General features: G+C 43.3%; 1 protein-coding gene across 1 annotated transcript in view; it reads right to left on the bottom strand.

The window, feature by feature from the left end:
* Positions 1-17,267, bottom strand: part of WWC3 (WWC family member 3) — a 171,655-nt gene extending 154,388 nt beyond the window's left edge. Inside the window, exon 1 of the mRNA XM_073354676.2 lies at positions 17,065-17,267. Within this exon, the coding sequence (XP_073210777.1) occupies positions 17,065-17,267 (203 nt within the window). The remainder of the gene's footprint in view (positions 1-17,064) is intronic.
* Positions 17,268-21,103: the final 3,836 nt, after the last annotated feature.

Below are 21,103 nucleotides of genomic sequence, written 5' to 3'. Positions count from 1 at the left end.
TTCTTATGATTGCAGTTTTAGGCAAGGAAGTGGTTAAGATTTTAATCATGTGTACTAAGGATAAATTTGCATTTAGTGGACTGAGTACTAAAAGCTGGCAAAAGGCAAAAAGTGTACAGAACACAGACATACATGTGAAAAACAGTAACATTTTCTGCGTAACTCCTGCCACATGATTCTTTCAGAATTCTCTGAATAGAACCAAACATCAAACCCAGTACTCTGCAATGGACCTCCCACCCTGTCCTAGACATTCACATGCAAGTTACCCAAATATTTTCCCTTCCAAAGCTATTTTCTTTAAAAATACATTAAATATTTCCTTTATAAATCCACAACAGGTCCTATTTATGTGAACGGAGCTAGATGCTGAGCTAGAAATACCATAACAGCTGAGTATTTTAACTGGTAACACTCTTGTAGTGACATACCTGTGTGTGTCATATCAGCTATGGAATCCATAACTTTAAACATTTGAAATATCATGGCTTGAAAATTTAATTCACTTAGAGTGCATGTGGTATTGTTACATACATATTTACACACACACACACACACACACACACAAATACATGATTATGTGTTAGAAAGTTTATGCCACCATGAGTTTGCAATAGTCGTATTATTCATTATGGATGGCAAAGCTATGAGCAAGTTAGGTAGGTCAGTCCAAAAAAATGCAGAAAAAACCTTGATGATACACCATCATTTATTCTGGATATGCCATATATGGTATAGAAAAACTACTTTAAGATTTTTTTAGATTTTAAAACAAGTTGAAACTGTATTTGTTACCTCCCCATGTAATACCAAGTGCCTATAGGCCTAAGTTACCTGAAAATAAATTTATCACATAACTTTCCACATATCTTGGGACCAGAACACATGTACATATATTAGTAATGTTACGATAAGGAAATCTGTTTAAGCATACCAGAATTACACACATTAAAAGATGCTACACTTATGTATACATCTAAGATAGATTTTTTTCTTTGTTATTTTAAAACAGGTTGACACAATTAAAGACCATCCTAATGTTTATTCAAGGCAATCACCAGGGGTGCAGGAGAGCAAAGCACCTTCTATCCACAATGTTGGTATTTCCTGACATCTGAATGCTTCAGTTTACAACTTTAATACAAAGTTAAAGTCGTTTTATTGCATTTAACATAGTTACAAGGGAAGGCAAGAAAACAATTGCTGGTAACACTGAATTTCATGCCCCAGTAGGCAGGTAAAGTACTTTTTAAAAATAGCTGTCCTGATTAAAAATGGCCTGCCATGGAGAATCAAAGAAATATAAATTTGGGGACCTGAACATTCATACAGTAATTGTGTTTATTTGTTTTCATAAATATTTAAGAAACAACTTATGGTATTTGCTATTACTGAGTCCATCGTAGTAAAATCCCTCTCTTCACAACATAAGCAAATACAATCAATTCTTATTTGTTATACTTCTCTTCAATATTCAAGGCTAATCTAGTTTTAGGTCAGGAAAAAGACTGTGGTCTATCATTTTAAACAAACCATTGTAGTAAAATGTGAACAGGAAATTCCAAACTATGCTACTCAAAAAACAATGATTAAAATACCCTTAACTTACAAAGCATAAAGAACCCATACATGTATCACATTAAATGAGAACAAAAGAAATGTGTAATTACCTCTGTCATTTTTTTTTTCCCATTGGGGTAAGGGCTTTTTATGGGTTTGCTGAGAGAGAAACATTCATATCTGGAGAGAGAGAGAGAGAGCGCACGCAACATATACAGCCCTGTCTGATACCTTGGAAATAAACAGCCTGTGGGAGTTAGAGAAGGCATGCCATTCATTCTTCACCATATAAATACCTTCTTAGAGTCTCATCTGAGCAGCAGTTTCACTTGGACCTTGAGGCACAGGTCTGACTTGTTTTTCAAATAAGAGAGCTAATTTTTATACTCAAATATATTTTTTAAAACATGCTTGCTAATATATAGACATTTCTATAAAGCCTAACCAAAACATGGGGTCAAGGATCTGAGCAAAATCTTCCCAGTTAGAATCACACATCTGAGAGGTACTCAATTTTTTTCAAGAACTTGGTCTTACAAAAATGATGCATGCCATATTTACTACTTTTAGATTACAGAAAAAAGGTATATTCTTAACTTGAGCTAGCTAACCTGAGGTACAATCAAAGGGGGGAGGGATGCACATATTCACGCAGGCACACACCTTTATCCTAGTGAAGACACAGCCTACTATAGAAATTGAGATATTACCATTGCTACTGAGTTTTCCAACTACAATACCAAAACAGGTACCACAGATCAAATACAAGGCTAACAAGAGAAATTATTTTTCCCCGATATAAAACATGATCATCTTACCATCCGCTAAATACATGACTGACAAATTTACAAACGCATATTCTGAAGGACTCCATCTACAGAAAGGAGGGGGTGGGGAGAGGAGAGACCTTTCCATGACAAGGACATATTTTCCATGGTTCTTTTACATGGCACCAGAGATTTTTAAATAAAATAAAATGTTTCTTAAGTTCCATAACTTCTTTCCCTTAAACAGAGGCACAGGATTCCCTTTTCATACATCTAAAAGGTGATTAGATAAATAGACAGACAGACACACACTCTCACTGTACTTCCCTAAGATTTACCAGTTGACTTCAGAAAGTATAAACCAAGTATCTGAACAAAGTATTTGTTTTAAAGAAATCTGGGAAATGGTTAAATGTGGAAAATCTAAAAAAATACAGGCATTTTTGTGTATTAGACATGATACATGTAGCAAAAATGTCAGTGATTTATTATGGCAAAGTTGTAATGACAGAATGGTTCACAGATTTTATAAAAGCAGAATACAGACTGCTGAAACTTCTTAGCCAAAATTTTAAATCAAGCCACATTAGAAAAAAACCACACATAGTATTCTCCTTTAGTTTATACTGACAAGCTAATCAAGTATCTAATGGGGGGAAGCAATACATAAGAGAGGGTTTTGGCAATGAGATTAAAACTTAGGTCATTAGTCTAAAACCAGAACAGGTCACTGGTAACCAAAAGTCGATACAATCTAAGAGCTATTTGGTAGCCTATGTGAAATAAAACGGAAGTCTAAACTAGTATGCAAAGGACAGAGGCCAATGAAACAGAAACTCCGAGTATAATCGCTTCTACATGTCATCAGAGAGAGAAAGTAGAGATAGTTTGGTGTTTGTGGAGACTGGTTATTTAGCTAGAAGAACTCAAATAAATAAGAAGAAATCAGGGCAACATTTCATAGGAGAATATTTCCAGATTTCTCCTGCAAGTTGGTAAATATCCTTCTAAACTAATGACACTGAAGATTCAATTGTCCAATGAGGAGTTATTGTACAAAATACAGAGAGTAAATTCAGGTTTCAGAGCAGCAGCCGCGTCAGACTGTATCCACAAAAGGAAAAGAAAAGAGTAAATTCAAACACTTAAATGTAAAACAGAGGAATTTTAATGCTATTTAAGCACCAATCTCAAGGCAACCTCAACCCTGGAGACACTACTTGTACTTCTGCAGTAAACACGCAATAAGCCTTTCAAACTTTTTCTTACATAAATTATGCACTGACGGCGAAAACGAGGGAGTGCAATTCAAAATGATTGTCAACATGCCTGTTTCACAAAAAAGAATACATAACTTTTAAAACTGGCAACACTTAAGCTTAGCCTTTCACCCTATGTTGCTTGAGAATGATAGCTTGATTTAAGGATATTACTCTGCATATTTTGCATGTGATGTTGACAATATGTTTAACAGTGACAAAGCTTTAACTTTTTGAATCTCAACATCTATGGTCATTAAATAATTATTGTCTGACACTCCCTCGAATATTTTCCACAACTGTGAAAATTTAAATTGATCAAAAAAGGAAAAAATGATTAAAAATAGACTGATATTATCCACTGAAATTATTTTAAAAATTAAAATTAAATTCTGCCAAGCCTACTGCTGCATATGCTTAACTTTACTCAAGGTAAGCACATGTGTAAGTAGTATCAGGGCTTTAAGTTTGGCTAGAAATTAGACAAATTATCTTCTGGTAAAACCCTTACATTCATTCTGAGTAATATTCATCAAAGCTTCAGGGTAACTATAACTGCATCCCCTGACCCGCATGGTCCACTCAACTGGAAACCCAGTCAGGTTTCAGGTCTGCTGCCATCACCTATGTCTGGGTAAGGACCTTTCTCCCACTCCCTTCTGACCAGCAGGTTTTAAGGCTGCACATCTCCCTCCCATACACTGTGACAGGCAGACAGACTTGCTGGTGCTAACAGCCAGCACCCGTGAATTGTTTTGTCTCCAAGAGCAATGAACAGCGTATTACTAGCAGTTCCCAGTTACTACACAACTCTTTCTAAGCAAGGACATTTATTCTTAAGGTAAAAGCACTACAGAAAAAAACATATAAAACACTAAAAATTCTATTTGCATGCTTAAAGCTTACCAGAGGTCTTATGGGGCATAGGCCAAAATTTTGCGGGGCCTTAGTAAGATGAAGTCCTCCAACCATTCCACAAGGGCTAGGGCCACCCATGGATAGAAGATTCTGTCCATTTGCGGAATCAGAAAGAAGGCCCTTGGTCTTTTAAACTCAGCTTTTTTACATCAAAAGCCCTTTCTTTGTTTGAGTCTCTGGAAAACCCAGCCTGAACCAATACATGCAAGCCATTCCAAGGGGTGGTACCTCTCTAGGGTTGCCAACTTGGTAATATTTAAAACTGGACACTCCAGCCCTGCCTCTTCCCCCGAGGCCCCACCCCTGCCCCAACTATTACCCCCAAAGCCCTGCCCCTACCCCCGAGCTCCCACCCCTGACCCGCCTCTTCCCCTGAGGCCCCACCACCTGTCCACTCCTCTTCCCCCCTTCCCAATCACTCGCTGCTTTTCCCCTCTGACCCTCCGGGCCAGGACGGAGCTGCCTGAGGGGCTGGGCTGGAACAGCTGCCCAACGAAGGTAGGAGGCAGCCCCAGCTGACTAGGGGCTGTAGCAGGTGATGACCAAGCGCATCCCTGCCTCCCCCGCTTGTAGCAACCGAACTTGAGGTGTCCAGTCAGTAGAGCTGACTGGACACTGTCAGGTCCACTTTTCAATCAGACTTTCCAGTCAAAAACTGGGCACCTGGCTACCCTATACCTCTCTAAAGTTATTTAGTCTCAGTAACTCACTTTAATCACCCCTACACACACAGTTTTAGTTCCTCGATGAGCTGTAGTAATCCTCCCCCATGTAGCAGAACACAACCATACAAAAATTATTCATAAATTTATTACAATGCCCCCCCCCAAGATACTTTATGGGATTACAAAACCTATCACAATATTAACAGTGAATTGTCAATGTCAGCTCTCTCCGGCACGTGATGGAAGCCTGTTGAACTACTAAAGGTTTCTTTTGTATTTTAAAATCCGAGTACCCTACAACATTAAATACCCACAATTATTGCATTCTGAACGTATTTTAAATTGCTATATTGCTTTTAATAGTATGTTTAAAACCAACTAATTTTAATAGAAGTAATTTTACTATTTCACTATTTTTTGAACCACATATAACATCCACAATAACAGATCTTGATGTTTATATGACTTCACCTTCAGTCAGGGAGGCATAATTCCTTTAGTTATTGGGGAAACAAAAGCTGAGCAACTGGAGATTATTGATTAAACAAACGCCTACATTGTTTTCTCAACATCAACTAAATGACTTATCTCTACACAATCTTCCCTTTCATATAAAACTTTTAGTTCATTTTTTATTTTAAAGCTTTTTTTAAAAAATACAATCTAAACAATCCTTCATATAAGCATCTTAAATTTCAAAATTGAATTCCAATTCAAAACACTGCTGCCATAATCCCTTTTCTATAACGTGCCACACACATTGTCGGTGCTATATAAATAACTATGAGATATTGCACTAGTCTTTGCTACATGCACAAACCACCCTTTTATTGTAGGTTTAAAAAAAAAACACACCTTAATATACTATCTCAATGGTGACATGAAGAGTACAGGACAAGAGCACACAATGGATGACAGAAATGACTCAATGGACTATTAAAAGTGGTATGTACTACAACTTGTTGGTAGAACCGATTAAAATTATCTACCTAGAAAGGGTGAGGACACAACAAAAATCAGGTCAGAAAACTATCCAGAATCTCCAGACATGGCTAACCAAGATCTACTTTCATGTTCAAGTTTCCTCACTGATCCATGGCCCATTGTTCCAGAAACAGAAGTACTCTCCTTGGCATGAAATACTCCTATTACTAGCAATGAAGCAAACAAAGACATCCAGCACTTTTCTCTATTCAGTGCATCAAAGCTTTCATCTATCATCTCGTGCCTCAATTATTGTAATCGCATCCTCTCTGACCTTGAGTATTCCAATCTTGCTCCATACAAGCCCACACCGAAAAATTTTGAAAAATTTCAAGCATCTAATTCAAATTACTACTGCCAGAATAATCACCTTAGCCTACCACTTTGATCACAGTACCTCCCTCTCCTCACATGAACTTTAACTACTTCCATTGGCTCTCCCTTACAAACTTTTGGTCCCTACCATCAAGGCCCTTCTTCTATCTCACTGTATCACACACACCCTTTACTCTGCCAAGGATGTCCGCCTCCATCCTTCACTTGTCCACTTTTACCACACACACCTTCATGCCTCCTTCCTTGCTAACCTCAGTGACTGGAATGCCCTCCCCCAAATGATTCACACACGCAGTACCCTGCCCTTAAAACCCCTTCCAAAGATCCACCTTTACCATGATACAACTATCTAATGATAATTACTAAGCACATGACCTATTTAGTGATTCATTATTATCCCTCATACACCCATCTTATTTTTATTCAAAAACTTAAGCCTCCATATTATACGTAATATAAGACTTGTCTTTTTTTTAAGATCAGTTTAGTTAGACTGGTATGCACATAGGGATATCTTAAATTAAGATAAATTGATGAGTCAATTTAAAACGAAGTCAATTCCTTACCAACTTAAGCTCAATCGATATAAGCCATTTTAAAATGGATTCACACCAGGTTTTTTAAGTCACTTTTAAAACACACCTTTAGTTAAACCAATGCAAGTCCATGTGTAGAAAGACCTTAAATAGGATATCTAGCGTTCCTAATATTTCAACCTCTTCCCCTGCCCCTCTACCTCATTTTGTTTCCCCACACCTCTGTGGCATCTTGTCCACATTTAGACTTTAAGCGCACTCAGACGGGAAATGTCTTTGATGTTTGCACTGCACCTAGCAAAATAGGCCACCAGTTTTGTTTGGGGCCCCTAGGTGCTACTGCAAACAAAAACAAACAAGAATCCTACTGCAGAAACATGAGAAACATTATTCCCTGTAGGCTAGCCCTAATCCAGCCTTTTTGTAACTTTTGTTTCTCTTTTTATCTTGCTTCGACTAGTACAGATGCTACCCTAGTCTATATTCGATTGGGAAGATTGAGAGAGATGAGAAAACACCTACATTTCTATTTTCATTGGTCAATGCTGCAGTCAAACTAAAGACCCAATGTTAAGAATCTGTGGCACTTGCTTGCTCTGCTGAAGAATGCAAGTTGTCACATCTTAGCAGACATGATATTCAGGAAGTTCTATTTTTAAACTGTAGGCAAAAATAGTAGTTTTATTTTGTTCTGCCAAAAAAGCAATTAAATGTATTTCTGTAGAGACCCATACATACCTTTATAAAAGTACTCCCCCATACACTCCCACCACAATATTAGAAGCCCCATGAATCAAGCATTATATTTAATAGTTTATGAAGGACAGGGTAAATATAGTGGGGTTTTATCCACTATAGACAAATTCCTACACTTTTTTTCTTGCCTGTAAAGGATTTGTTCTTCTGTTTGTACACTGTTACACTTCATACTCTAAACAAACTACATTTTTGGCTCTAACACAAACTAAATTGATATCTATGGTCTCTAAATCTATACTAAAGTTTGCTCAAGACGACAGAAACCTAAATCCACATTTTATACTCAGGACTGAAATCTCAAGTCACTCATTCTTAAATCAGCTAATCATAGAACCTGAGAAGCAGAGTAAAAATGTTCTTTTATATGACATATGCATTCTAGCTACCGTTTTTTAAAAAGCTAATATTTAAGTTCCTGTTCAGTAACACCTACATGCGTGTTATTTCTAAGTGCTTCTGGAGCACATTGCATTTTACATGCAATTAAAGAGACTTAGGGCTTGTCTACACTGGCAATTAACAGCGCTGCAACTTTCTCACTCAGGGGTGTGAAAAAACACGCCCCTGAGAGCAGCAAGTTGCAACGCTCTAAAGCACTAGTGTAAACAGTGCCCTGTGCTGGGAGCTAAGCCCCTCCTTGAGGTGGGGGTTTTTTTAGAGCCACTGTGACCACAAAAGGCATGTTAAAGTGCTGCTGCGGCAGCGCTTCAGCATTGCCAGTGTAGACTAGCCCAAAGTCCCTACCCCTTGCAGCTCACACTTTTAACAGCATCTGAAGTCCCATCATCTGAGGACATGTTTAACATTTCTCTGAATTTGCCTTACCTTAAAACTCTTACACACATTTGCTATTAAAGAAAGCATCCTCATTTTGTCCAAGATTAAACTGCATTACCTTTCATCCATCAGTACTCAGCAGCGATAGGTCTCAAATTCTCAAGAACAAATATTTTCCAAAAATTCCTTCTGTTCAAAACTTGGCTGCTCAGGGCTAGATATTGAGAGCTGCCTAATGCCCTCAAGTCCAACTCAAGGGTGCTCACCACCTCCCCACAGACAGCCAGGACCTTCTAAGAGTAAGCACTTATCATACATTCCTGTATCATTGCCGTAACACTGCAAAGCCCTGAACTCTACGAACATTTTTCCTGATAAATATATTTGAGCAGCAGATCATCTGGAAGTGCACAACTGCATGAGTTTATCAAGCGCACAAAATAAAATCTCATTTCTGTGAAAAAACATTTAGCAGCCTATCATCTTTCTGCTTGTTAAGGTTTCACAGCACTCTAATTTTTTTTTCCTTCTTAAGCTACTGCAAAAATTGGCTAACCTGACCACAAAGTTTAGTGTCACTCAATCTAAACTTAAAAATCTAATGTTCTTTTTAATATACAAATCTATCATTTGTACTGTACTGTAGGGAACAATCCTTCACTTTTTGGAGAGAAATGGTCTGCATAATCTAGAGAGAAGCTTCCATCTCTACCTTCTACGATTCCAGAATACTACTCTCAACACATTTTAGGCCAGTAATAGTTAGAATCTTCTGCCACAAGAGGTACAGCATCAGTGTTCAACAAGGCTGGATAAACCATAGGATTTCAAAGCTATTAATTAGGAAACAAATGGACATGGAATTAACACGTAACTACTTTTCCTCAAAACAGGCATATAATTTGGGCAAAAATAATACTGTAATCATCTCACTTGTTTCAAAGTATCTAAACGACAATGCACTGAGGGTTAAAAAGATCATGTTCAAATTATTACCCATGAACTAGATTTCAGTTATCAAATAAGAGTAACAAAGAAGCTACAATTTTTAAGTAAACATCAAGTTTAAAAAAGTACCCAACACTGACTAGCCTGACATCTCTGGCCCCAATCCTTCAAACACTTAAGTCACTCACAAGTATCAAGTTAAGCATGCGTGTGTTGGGAGAATCAGGGCCCAGGCCAACAAGTTGGAGTAAAAAATATTTGCACCTATACATCTCCAGCAATTTAAAGAAATAGATTAATATATTTTAAAAGCTAGATGGGACAGCTGTGATTATCTAGACTGACCACTTGCATAACACAGGTCATAAAAAGTATAATTCCTGCATTCAGAGCAAAAACGAGGGACGGGGGAGGAAGGAAACCCAGGCCATACTGTCGAAATCACCAGGCAAATCACCTGTTCTCTAGAATGTTCGAAGAGCAACTCTCACTGGCTTCAGTTGCAGCTGTGAGTACTCAGCACTTCTGCAAATCAAACTCCAGAGTCTCAAGTCAGGCAGCCAAAAAATGAGGACTACACAATCAGTGATCACATGTGAAAAGCCTGGTTTAAGCGACAGAACCTGGGGCAGAGGGAGAATAGAATCCAATTCTCCAGAGCAACATTCAACTGCCTAAAACCATGAGAACCTCCTTTCTCTTCCTTCAATCCCCAGGCTCTGCAAACCTTCCAACCTCCAAACCACTTCTGCAGAACATCTGTACATGCTCATGCTTCACACCATACACTTCCCTAGCCCTCGCATCCCACCCCTACACCAAGTGGTGGGATCTGCTGCCACCTGAGGAGCGTAGGTGTTGGAACCAGAGGTTCAGGTGGTGCTGCCACACCCCCTGGCTTGAAGTGGTTTCCATTATACACAGGGTTTACAGTTTGGTTCAATGGCTCTCAGCACCCCCACTATAAAAACAGTTCTAGCACGCCTGCTGAGGAGGGGGAGGAACCTCAGTGGGCCAGTCTGTACTACACTTTGGTTCAGTGGCCGAGAGTCTGGTGGAAAGAGTGGCTGGTGCCCATCCATCCAAGTGTGATCCCGTTCTTTTCTGCTCTATCCCTCCCAACATGTCCTGGTCCTGTCTCTTCCCAGTCCCGTTCTCCTTATTTAGCTGGTCTCTACACCTCAGGCTTTTCATCCCAGGATCACCAAGCCCTAGTCTCACCCCACCAAACTGCTCATCCCAGTCTCACTCTGCCACTCCTACCCAGTCTCCTGGCCCAATCTCTCCACTCTTTACCCAATCTCTCTCTTCTCTCCCCTCCCCCCCCACCACCCTGACTCCACTCACTGCTCCCCTATCCATGTTCCCTGTCAGTGGCTCACAGTCTCCCTCCACATAGGCTCCTAATCCAATCTCAGTGTCCCTTCTTCCCCATCCCAGCTCCTTGTCCAACTAGTCCCATTTCTCCCCCACACCCTAGCTCTTCTGCAGATGTCTCCCCACCCCCTCATTTCTTTCCCCCTCCCCTCTGGTTCCCGGTCCCAGTCTCCTTCACGTCCACCTCTTCCCCTTCCCAACCCCCCTTTACCCAGCTTCCATTCTCAGTCTTGGGATTCACTCCCCATTTCCTTCAGACTATTCCCCCTCCAAATCTAGCTTTTGTCCCCTCTGCATTCAAATCAGGTAACCTTCGCCTCCATGCTGCCTGAATGGGTGCCAACAGGGCATCACTAAGAGCACAGGAAAGGTAAACCTCCATCTCTCAGTTTAACTTTAGGTGCCCATGCCCAACACAGCCTGCAGCAGCCCAGATCTGCAACTGCAGAGCACGTCCAGCTCAGCTCCAAGTCGCAGCACATCCAGTGCAGACAGAATCTTCAGATAATTTAGCTTCTAAAATCAAAATCTCTACTGAGCACGTGCAAACTGCAATTTTTCAAAGGCTTTTTCAAATTTCAACAGTTTTCACAGGGACAGAAAAAGGCACATCCCTGACACAAAGTCCACCCCCTTGCCAAACTCAGAAAAAAACGGTCACAAGAAACGTTTGTATTACCACAGTATCTAAGCGCCCTAGCCACTGATCAAGACCCACAGTGAAGAGTTTATAATCTATGGCCTTGGTCTACACCACAAAGGTATGTCAGAAGAGCTATGCTGGCTAGGAATGTGGAACAAAAAAACACACACCCTGAAGATAATTAGGCTGACAAAACCACCAGTGCAGATGCTTCTTTGTCATCTTAACTAATGTCATTCAGGGAGGTGGTATTACTATGCTGGCAGAAGAACTTCTGTCAAGATACACTGCATCTACCTTTGGCCAACATAGCCCATGTCTATGCTACAGAGCCCAGGTATAATAAATACAGAGGGAGAGACAGACAGACAGATGGGGGAGTTCAGACTCATTGATGATTATCCATTAATAATTTTTGAGATCTAATCATTTATAATCCATTTAATACATAGCACATTGATTTTATATAGTGCTAAGAAGTCTAAATACAACACAATTATCTTTGTCAACCAAGGCAGTGATCCATCTCAAAGATAAAATACTCTCTAAAACTGCTTGGCTGACTGTGTTGGGACGTGCTCTCCACAGCAGCTCTGAAAGAATTGATTAGGCTAGGTGGGCCCCATCAACCAATTAAACTGCAAAATGGGGGAGATTTAGGCTGTGTGGAGGGCCTAATTATAGGGAAGCTCTCCTATGAGGGCGCAGGCAGGGCTTCTATAAAGGTAGGAGGCTGGCAGTTGCAACAGGGTGGGAGGCAACAGGGATGAAGCCTTCAGCTTCTCTCCCTGCAGGAAGGGAGCAGGAATGGGAGATAGGACTACTCATGAGGAAGGGTTTACTTAATGGGGCTAAGAGAAAGGGATCTGACTAAGAAGGCTGATGAAAAAGAAGAGGGCAATAAGATTGGTGAAGTCCCAGACCAACTGCTTACCACAGAGCCCTGAACAGGAACCCAGAGTAGAAGGTATGCCTTGGTTTCCCAATCATCCACTGCAGAGTGGTTTTGTTAAGGGCAGTTGATACGAAGACTGCTGGAGACACTGCAGGAGTGACATAGTCAGGGCAGTCATCTGAGGACTGCCTGATGCTGTGGGTGCAGAAGGACTTTGAAAGACTCCCCATGAAGAGGAAATTATAGTGTGATCTCGCTGGAGGGCCGCGTCATGCAGTAGACATACGGTGACTTGGTGAGCAGGAGAAGAACTGTACGGGGGAAGACCAGAAAGGGGTTGCTAATCTAGGCAGAACTAATCATCACGAGGCACCACCCAGTGGCAAGCAGACCATCCTGTGACACTGACCTTCCTTACTTCATCTCTCATATTATTCCTTGTTTTCCTTCCTAACTTTACTCCACTTTCTTTCCTATAAGTGATCTAATGTATTTTTCCTGAGTTGTATTCAGTTTCCAGTTCTCTTCTTTCTCTTTCCATCTACCATCATCTCGTCTCTCTTTTCACTGTGTTCTCCTCCTCCTCTCTCTTGCATCTCGTCCTCACCTCTGCCTCCAAAAAAATCTGTATACATACTGCTTTCCTAACTTATCCCATTAACCTTTGCCCCTCTCCCTCCTGCCCACCCTGACACAGGGATCAATTTGTTAACCAAACAACTGGTGGTAGGTTTAAGTTTGTACTCAAACAAAAGATTGAGACACACACCCCACGCCACACTGTCTGGAGGCAATGCCCAAAAGAAGAGCCACGCCCCAAGCTGCTGGGAATGGGGAGCATGCTGGAATGCCTAACATAATGCTGTCCCTGATGTGTGCTTGGGAATTGGGCTCCATCTTTCCTATCATTCTCTAGTTAGTAGATGGCTGATAATTTGAGGTGCCTGTGGGCCAAGCTTCAAATTTTTCCTAATACCTTTTGGCTGCTAGATAGTAAAAACATACTGGGTTTGTCCTCCTCCACCCCCCCCCCCAAAAAAAAACAAAAAACAACCAACCCACCACCACCTTTTGGCTGCTTCAGGAATGGGGAGTAATTTCTGCTACTTTACTCCTCCCCCAATCTCCTGGTTGATGTGATCCGGTGTGGGGGGGAGAGATGTACTATTGCTACCCTGACAGGTTTCAGAGTAACAGCAGTGTTAGTCTGTATTCGCAAAAAGAAAAGGAGTACTTGTGGCACCTTAGAGACTAACCAATTTATTTGAGCATAAGCTTTCGTGAGCTACAGCTCACTTCATCAGATGCATACTGTGGAGACTTTCACCCTATCCCTCCCTCAACTTGGTGTTAAGTCCTTTTCCCCAAAAAATGAATAGCTACAGTACATATGTCTCCTAGCTGCTTAGGGCTTTCCCAAGCATTGGCAAAATTGAGTTCTTATTTGTTCCACTGCCACCCAGAAGACTTTGAATAGCAGCAATGAAAACTGACAAGCCTGGTCAGCTTTCACTCAATAGTATTTCCAAAGAAACATCTAATCAGCAACATACTCTGAAGATGTCTATCTGTAAAATAACATAGCAGCAGTTTATCCTGAGTTTGCGTTTGAAAGGTTACCTTTGCAACCACAGGGCTAGAATGAAAGCTTAAATTCTGCAGCAGTTGATGGCACCGGCCTGATATAAATCACCTTTGTATTTGCTTCAAGTTAAATGTGTCAATCTCCACTGAATAAACTGTACCACATATTCATGCATTCTTGGTGAACCAAGGGAAGATTAAGCATTAATCTAAATTAGTATTTGGACAAAGCTATACATGTATCAGACAACATCCAGATTATTTTAAAGAATTAAGGCATATGATAGTTTGAAGCATAGTGAAGTAAATGTAGTCATAAATTCAATGGTAAAAAGAAAAGGAGTACTTGTGGCACCTTAGAGACTAACCAATTTATTTGAGCATAAGCTTTCGTGAGCTACAGCTCACTTCATCGGATGCCAGTGAGCTGTAGCTCACGAAAGCTTATGCTCAAATAAATTGGTTAGTCTCTAAGGTGCCACAAGTACTCCTTTTCTTTTTGCGAATACAGACTAACACGGCTGTTACTCTGAAAAAAATTCAATGGTGTTATGCTAAGACTTGTTTAATTCTTTCCTCTGCACTCTATATATTTGCTCCATATATTCCGAAGAACCATATTGAAAGGCTTCCTCCTTCCATTACATTTCAGGTGAAAGCAAAGAGAGAGACAGACTACTGAGACAAACATACTTGCCTTCAAACACCCCGAAGGTAGCATATTCAAAACCAAAAATTGGGCCATTAAACCTCACCCACCTTGTCTCTCTAATATCCTGGGACCTAGATGGCTGTAACACCACTGTATATTCAGAATAAATGAACAGCATTAGAGTATACAATCAATGCAGAAAATTATATGCCAACTGAATACACAAAACTGCAGTACATGAACACAAAGGATACACATATACACAGTCAATAGAATACGGAAAAAGCCAAACTTTTGTTTTCAAATAAAACAGCTAACTGTATAAACTGTATAAATATTTACCTACAAAAACAGCAGTGTACCATTGTGCAAGAAAACAGGAATTGAACAAATTATTATTACAGTCTTTAAACCAGACTCCATTTAAATGTTTCTGTGGCCTGCTTAACATTCCATGCATATTTCTGGCAAGGTAGCTCTGGCTGAAGTTCAAACTGTCCTTTTCTAACTTTCACTTACTATAAAAAATTGTTTAATATAGAAAAGTATACAGCAAATGTTCTTATTTTACCAACATCTAAAATACTGACACTTGTGTTCAGTAACTCTACATGGAAACTTTTAGAGCAACTCTTCAAAGTGAGATTGTGTTTACCAGACCACACCATCTATAAATGTTACATACTTCCATAATCTTTAAACTGTAATAAATTCTTCATTTAGCTGATGCAAGTTTATGAAAAATACTAAAAACCTATTTTTTAAAATTGATGTTTTTTCACTCATTGAGTTCATTTAATCTTATTTATTACATGCCACCAAGCCCAAAAGATGTGAAGTCATTCTGTGACAATGTAGTCCAAAGAAATCTGTAGTAGCCCACATAGTCCTCAAATTGATTAGAAAAACACTAATTTACCAAATTTCTCCCTAAATGTTATCTTCTGATAAGGTAAACTATCATATTATATAATTATGTCTCAAGCGCCTGTGTTTCCAATTTGTTCAAACCAGCTAATAAATCAGCATGGTCATGCTGCAAAGTTATAGTGGATTCTATAATAGCACTTGAAAAATGAAAACACTCCAGGCTTCTAGTTATACACCACTCACAAAACTATGTATGGGCACTAACCACAGACAGTGCTGCTTTGTCTCCTAAAATAAGTTTTTACCGCTCAAATAATATTTACAAATTGGAAGTAAAAAGATACCTTAATACTATACAGAAATGACTGAGGACCTGATCCTGCAAACACACACACCTAACTTAAGTGAGTTGGTCCACTTCAGAAGTCAGTGTGATTATTCATGCAAGTAAAGTTAAGCATGTGCAAGCGTTTACAGGGACTGAGTACTGTATCAGAATAAAGCTATGCAGCTCAGTCAGTCTATCCACTGTAAGAGACTTTATGCTCCATTTCTTTTAAAAACACAGCTACATCTAAAATAGTGCAGTTTAACGGGTGTGGGAGTTGTTTGGGGTTTCTAGAGCAGAGAAGCAAAGATTCCACACAGGGCCCCTTTAAGAATATTTAAATCGGAGGAGGCCTAAACATTTTTCTGTTCTTCTGAGAAGGAATGTATTAGATTTCAACAAGTGACAACTCCGTACTTCTAAACTACACCACCCTGCACCAAATAATATCTCCACTTTCACACTTCAGAGCAAAGTGATATTTCACCCGACTACAAATTCTTTAAAAGGCTTATGCTGAAATACAAACAACAGTTTGCAGAAGTTTCGATGAGAGCAAGAAGAGTTCCTTTGACTTCATATTGGGAATTGAGTTAAAAATTACTAGAGCAACCCGTGACTTACAAAAACCCAATCAAGCCTTTTAAATCTGTTGCGGGAAGTGTCCTTTCTGGATTTCCTTGGCTTGTAAACTTACACCATGGAACGGACAAACCACCACCATCGCCAGATCAATAAAATCGAGTGCCGCCGACCGGCTGCTCTTTCAGGTGGCTTCAGCCCATTATTGCAAGCTGAAACGCTGCGACAGTTTTGCAACTTGGAAGGTCTCTTTCTGTCCGTGCCGTGCGGGCTGAACCTGGCTCCAGCAGAGCGGGCAGCCCGGCGAAGGCGTGACGGCCCCAGCCAGCGCGCACACACCTCCCGACCGCTCGGCTGCGTGAGCGCGGAGAGGGCGAGCGGGCAGGGGCTGGATTCGAAACCCGGGCCCGCTAGCCTCCAAAAGCAAAGCTGAGGCGAGGCAGCCGATCCACCCTAGCCCGGGCTGCTGGGAGGGAGCACAAAGGGGCAATGGAGACCCCCCCCCCCAAGAGGAGGTGGGAACAAGGGGGCATCAGCCAGATGTGACCAGGGGCTCGCCAGGCTCCAACCCCATGTGCTCCCCCCCCCGCCCGGCTCCGTGCAGGCGGCGTGGGTGCCCCTTACCTGTCCCGGGGGTCGATCCACGAGGTCTGCCGGGTGTTGTGGTCGATGTAGAAGACGCGCCCGTCGAAGTCTCTCGCCTCCTCCCAGCCCGCGGGCAGCGGCAGCTCCGAGCTCTCCCGGCCCCGCGGGCCGCCCCCCGCCGCCGGCTGCCCGGCTCCCTGCTGCGGCGGCTGCCGCCGCCGCCGGCCGCTCACCCACGGCATGGCCCCGCCGCTCCCCGGCCGCCGCCACCCGGCCCCGGCCGCCGCCCGCTCCCCGTCCGGCCCCGCTGCCGGGCCCCGGCCGCCCGCCGCCGTCGCCGCCTCCAGCGCTACCAAGCGGCCCCGCGGGGAGCGGGACTCGGGCGGCTCCGGCAGCGCCGCGCCGGGCTCATCCTCCCCCGCTCCGAGCCGGGACCAGCCCCGCCGCTAACCCCGCCCGGCAGCGGCCCCGAGAGCCCGCGTCGCCCAGCGCCCGCCCCGCTCACAGCCCCGCCGGCTCCCCCCGCTCCAGCCCGGCGCCTGCCCCGGCCATCTTCCCTCCCTCCCTGCGCCAGGGCCGGCCCCTCCCGGCGATTCCCACGCTGGGGCGGGGAGCGGCGCTTCCCCTCCGCCTCCAGCCCCGGCGGCGCAGACACTCCCCTCCGGCCAGGGGAGCGGGCCCGGGAGCGGGGGTGAGGCGCGGCGACCCAACTTAGCTCCTGGCCCAGGTGGCACGGAAACAAACCCGGGCGTAAGGGAAAGGGGGCGAGGGGAGGGGATCCGGAGCGGCGGGTCCACGCGGGGCTTGCCCCTGAATTCGGAGCCGGGTTCGGGTTACAGCCACACGCCCCCATCCAGGGCAGTGGCTCGGCCTGGGGCGAGAGAGCCGCCCCTGTGTGAAACCGCTCCAAGTTGGGGGTTGTGTCGTTCCCACATCTAACCCCTTCTAGATCATGCGAATTTCACCCCTCGCCTCTGTTCACACCGGCACTTGGCAGACTGAGGCGCAATTAGGGAGGGACTGGAGCGGCCACACGTCATGCCTGGATCCCAAAGCCCAGATCCTCACGGTACTTCGGCTCCTAACTTTAATTCATTTCGATGGAAGCTTGGAGCCTTTGGAAAATCTGGGACCACGTGTCCGTCAAAATCTGTAGCTGTCATTAAGATGGTAGATAATATGTATGTGCGTGTATGGGGAATGTTTGACCCTTAGGGCCTCCAGGAAATAAGATTTAAAGGCATGCAGAAGAGACCAGCTACACAACATCAAGGCAGCCTTAACACTGACTGCCTCCCGTGAGTTGGCAATAGCCACTGGGAATTATTCACATCCACTCTAGCTGCATATACTGTGTTAGGTGTAGCTGTACTCAGTGATGGACAGAGGAGTTGGAGAAGCTGATCATTGTGATATGAGATGTGCGGGGGTTTGAGCCTCTCTCCTTTCCCCCCATGTGTCCCCATTTCTCATGGTACACAGGCATCTGTGTCCTTTGATCAGCATCCCTCTTTCAGTGCTGAATTGTGGTGTATTAGTAGCAACGCACAAGAGTCTCCTTGCCATGGGGATTGCCAGCGGTGAGAAGGGATATGAGAGTGGGGCATCACACAGAGCTAAGGTTGTGTTGGTATGTACTTTAACTCTTTCCGACTTCCGGAACTTTCTTTGCTTTTCCTTAACCCTTTATTTCCTGATTTTCAAAGATCTGAGTTTAGCTGAACTTGTTGTTTCAGAAGGGCACAAGGCATCTCCAGGCAACTTTAATTCTAGGGAAAAGTTTTGAGGTATTTAATTTTTATTTCTTTAAAAGTAATTTATTAGCACTTCCATGTATCATACCCAGCTCTCCCTTCCACAGCCTTGGGCTCCTTCACAGTGATTAGTCCCAGTGCAGAATGCACTGGCTGCATGTTAGGCCCTTCCCTGCCTCTGCATCTTCTCCATGTCTCTGCCAATCTAGAACAGCCTGGCTCTCCCTCCTCAACCATCCACTCCATGCAGAGGCAGGCAGCAGCATGGAACCTGCAGGTGGAGGGTTCAGGGTCAGGGACAAAGAGTCAGCGGGGACATGTTTTGAAGAGGAAACAGACATTGTGGATGACCAGAGAGGAAGGATGTCCAGGGGTTAGGACCTGAAACTTGGGTCCAATTTGCTGCTCTGTGACAGACCATTTGTGACCAAGTCAGTCTCTCTGTGACTAAGCTCCCCATCTGTAAAAATGGGAATAATAGCACTTCCCTGCAGAAATGGAGCCCTTCGGTCTACCTGCCTTAGGCCCACAAGCAGGTGGTTTCAGGGGCCGCATTTCCGTGGAAGGGGCAACAGAGTGAATCAGTGCCCAGAAGTCTCCCAGAGAAGCCAAAGGAGGAAACAGCTCTGCAGCCTTCTGAGACGGCCTGCTTAAAATATCTAGGTGTCCAGAGGTTTGGATTCCCCTCACAGCTGTTTATTGAGTAGCCATGAGGGAGCACTTGAATGGAGCTGGTGTAACCCACACACCTCCTGGGTGTGGTGCTCTGTCCCATCTAGTGGCACTGAGACCACTTAGAGATTAATGAGTCTGCTCTACAGCCGTAGCTAAGAGCCAAATGGCTTTTAGCTTATGCAGCAGAAGCACATTTACTAAGCTCTAGCGGTCCTAGTTTCAATCCTGTCTGCCAATGACTGGGGTCTGTTGGTGTTACAAGTGGGGACTGATCCAGGATTTCAACTGAGAAATCTCTGAAGCTTGGGATGCACTTCCTTAGCTAGGGAAAGTATATAACCCCCACACCTCCTGGGTGTGGTGCTCTGTCCCATCTAGTAGCACCGAGACCACTTAGAGAGAGAATAATGAGTCTGCTTTACAACCTTAGCTAAGAGCCACATGGCTTTTAGCTTATGCACTAGAGGCTCATGCATTTAGCTCTAGAGGTCCCAAGTTCAATCCCGTCTACTGACGACCGGGGTCTGTTGGCGTTACACTGGCACACATGGCATCTGTGAAAAGACCCTGGCCTGGAGGCTATCTTGAGAACCAGACAACCCCCACCTGAGAGAAAAGTGGGAAGGGTTTCTCAATTGCCTGTCAATTACCCCACAAGAGCAAGGACTCCCTCAGTCCTTAACACACACATGCATAAGATGTCAGGGCAGGGACTTTCTCAACCACCCCAAGAAACCTGGACAGAGAACCACTCAGCTTCTGAACAGGAACCCCACCCCAATCCCCCTGAGAGGCCAGGCCAGGTACCCCCAATCTTCAATTACCGCATCCTCCTGCCAGTTCCAGGGACAGGAGAGAACTGAGCACCTTGGAACCAATGGTTGTTTTTAAGGAGGATAGAGAAATCAGGCAGCACCACTAAAATTTTAATAGGAGGGGAGAAGCGTACTAGGCTCTGTGCCACTGCCCATTCTTTGCCATTCTCCTGTCTTTCGTTCTGTGGTATGTCTATTCCGCAAGTGAAGGTGCGATTGTAGCAAAGGTAGACAAACCTGCCAGGGACCTTGGGTATGTACCCTGGTTGGTAGCCCATGCTGAAGTCTGTGGCACTATGCCTACACTACTGTTATTACCACTGCAAGTATTTCTTCACACAGCTCACAGTCAACTTGTGGAACTCTTTGCCAGAGGATGTTGTGGAGGCCAAGACTATAACAGGGTTCAAAAAAGAACTAGATAAGTTCATGGGGGATAGGTCCATGGTGTCCCTAGCCTCTGTTTGCCAGAATTTGGGGATGGGCTACAGGACATGGATCACTTGATGATTACCTGTTCTGTTCACTCCCTCTGAAGCACCTGGCATTGGCCACTGTCAGAATACAGGATACTGGGATAAATGGACCAGTATGGCTGTTCTTACGTTCACTGCTAGTTATACTGAAGCTAGCATGATATGCCTACCTGTATTACAATCACACTTTCACTTGCAGTGCATTTATGAAAAATGTAGTATCTCAGGCTGCATGACAGCTCCCTCCTCCGCTCTTCAAAAAATACCACTGGCTCCTCTCAGCCAGCTCTACTTCTTGGAGGCCTCTCTTGTCTAACAGGAGTAAGGTACCCAGTATAATGCAAAATTTCTCTACATT

Source organism: Lepidochelys kempii, chromosome 1, assembly GCF_965140285.1.
Source record: "Lepidochelys kempii isolate rLepKem1 chromosome 1, rLepKem1.hap1, whole genome shotgun sequence".
In the NCBI taxonomy this organism is placed as follows: Eukaryota; Metazoa; Chordata; order Testudines; family Cheloniidae; genus Lepidochelys; species Lepidochelys kempii.
This window is presented reverse-complemented; position numbering and strand designations above follow the sequence as displayed.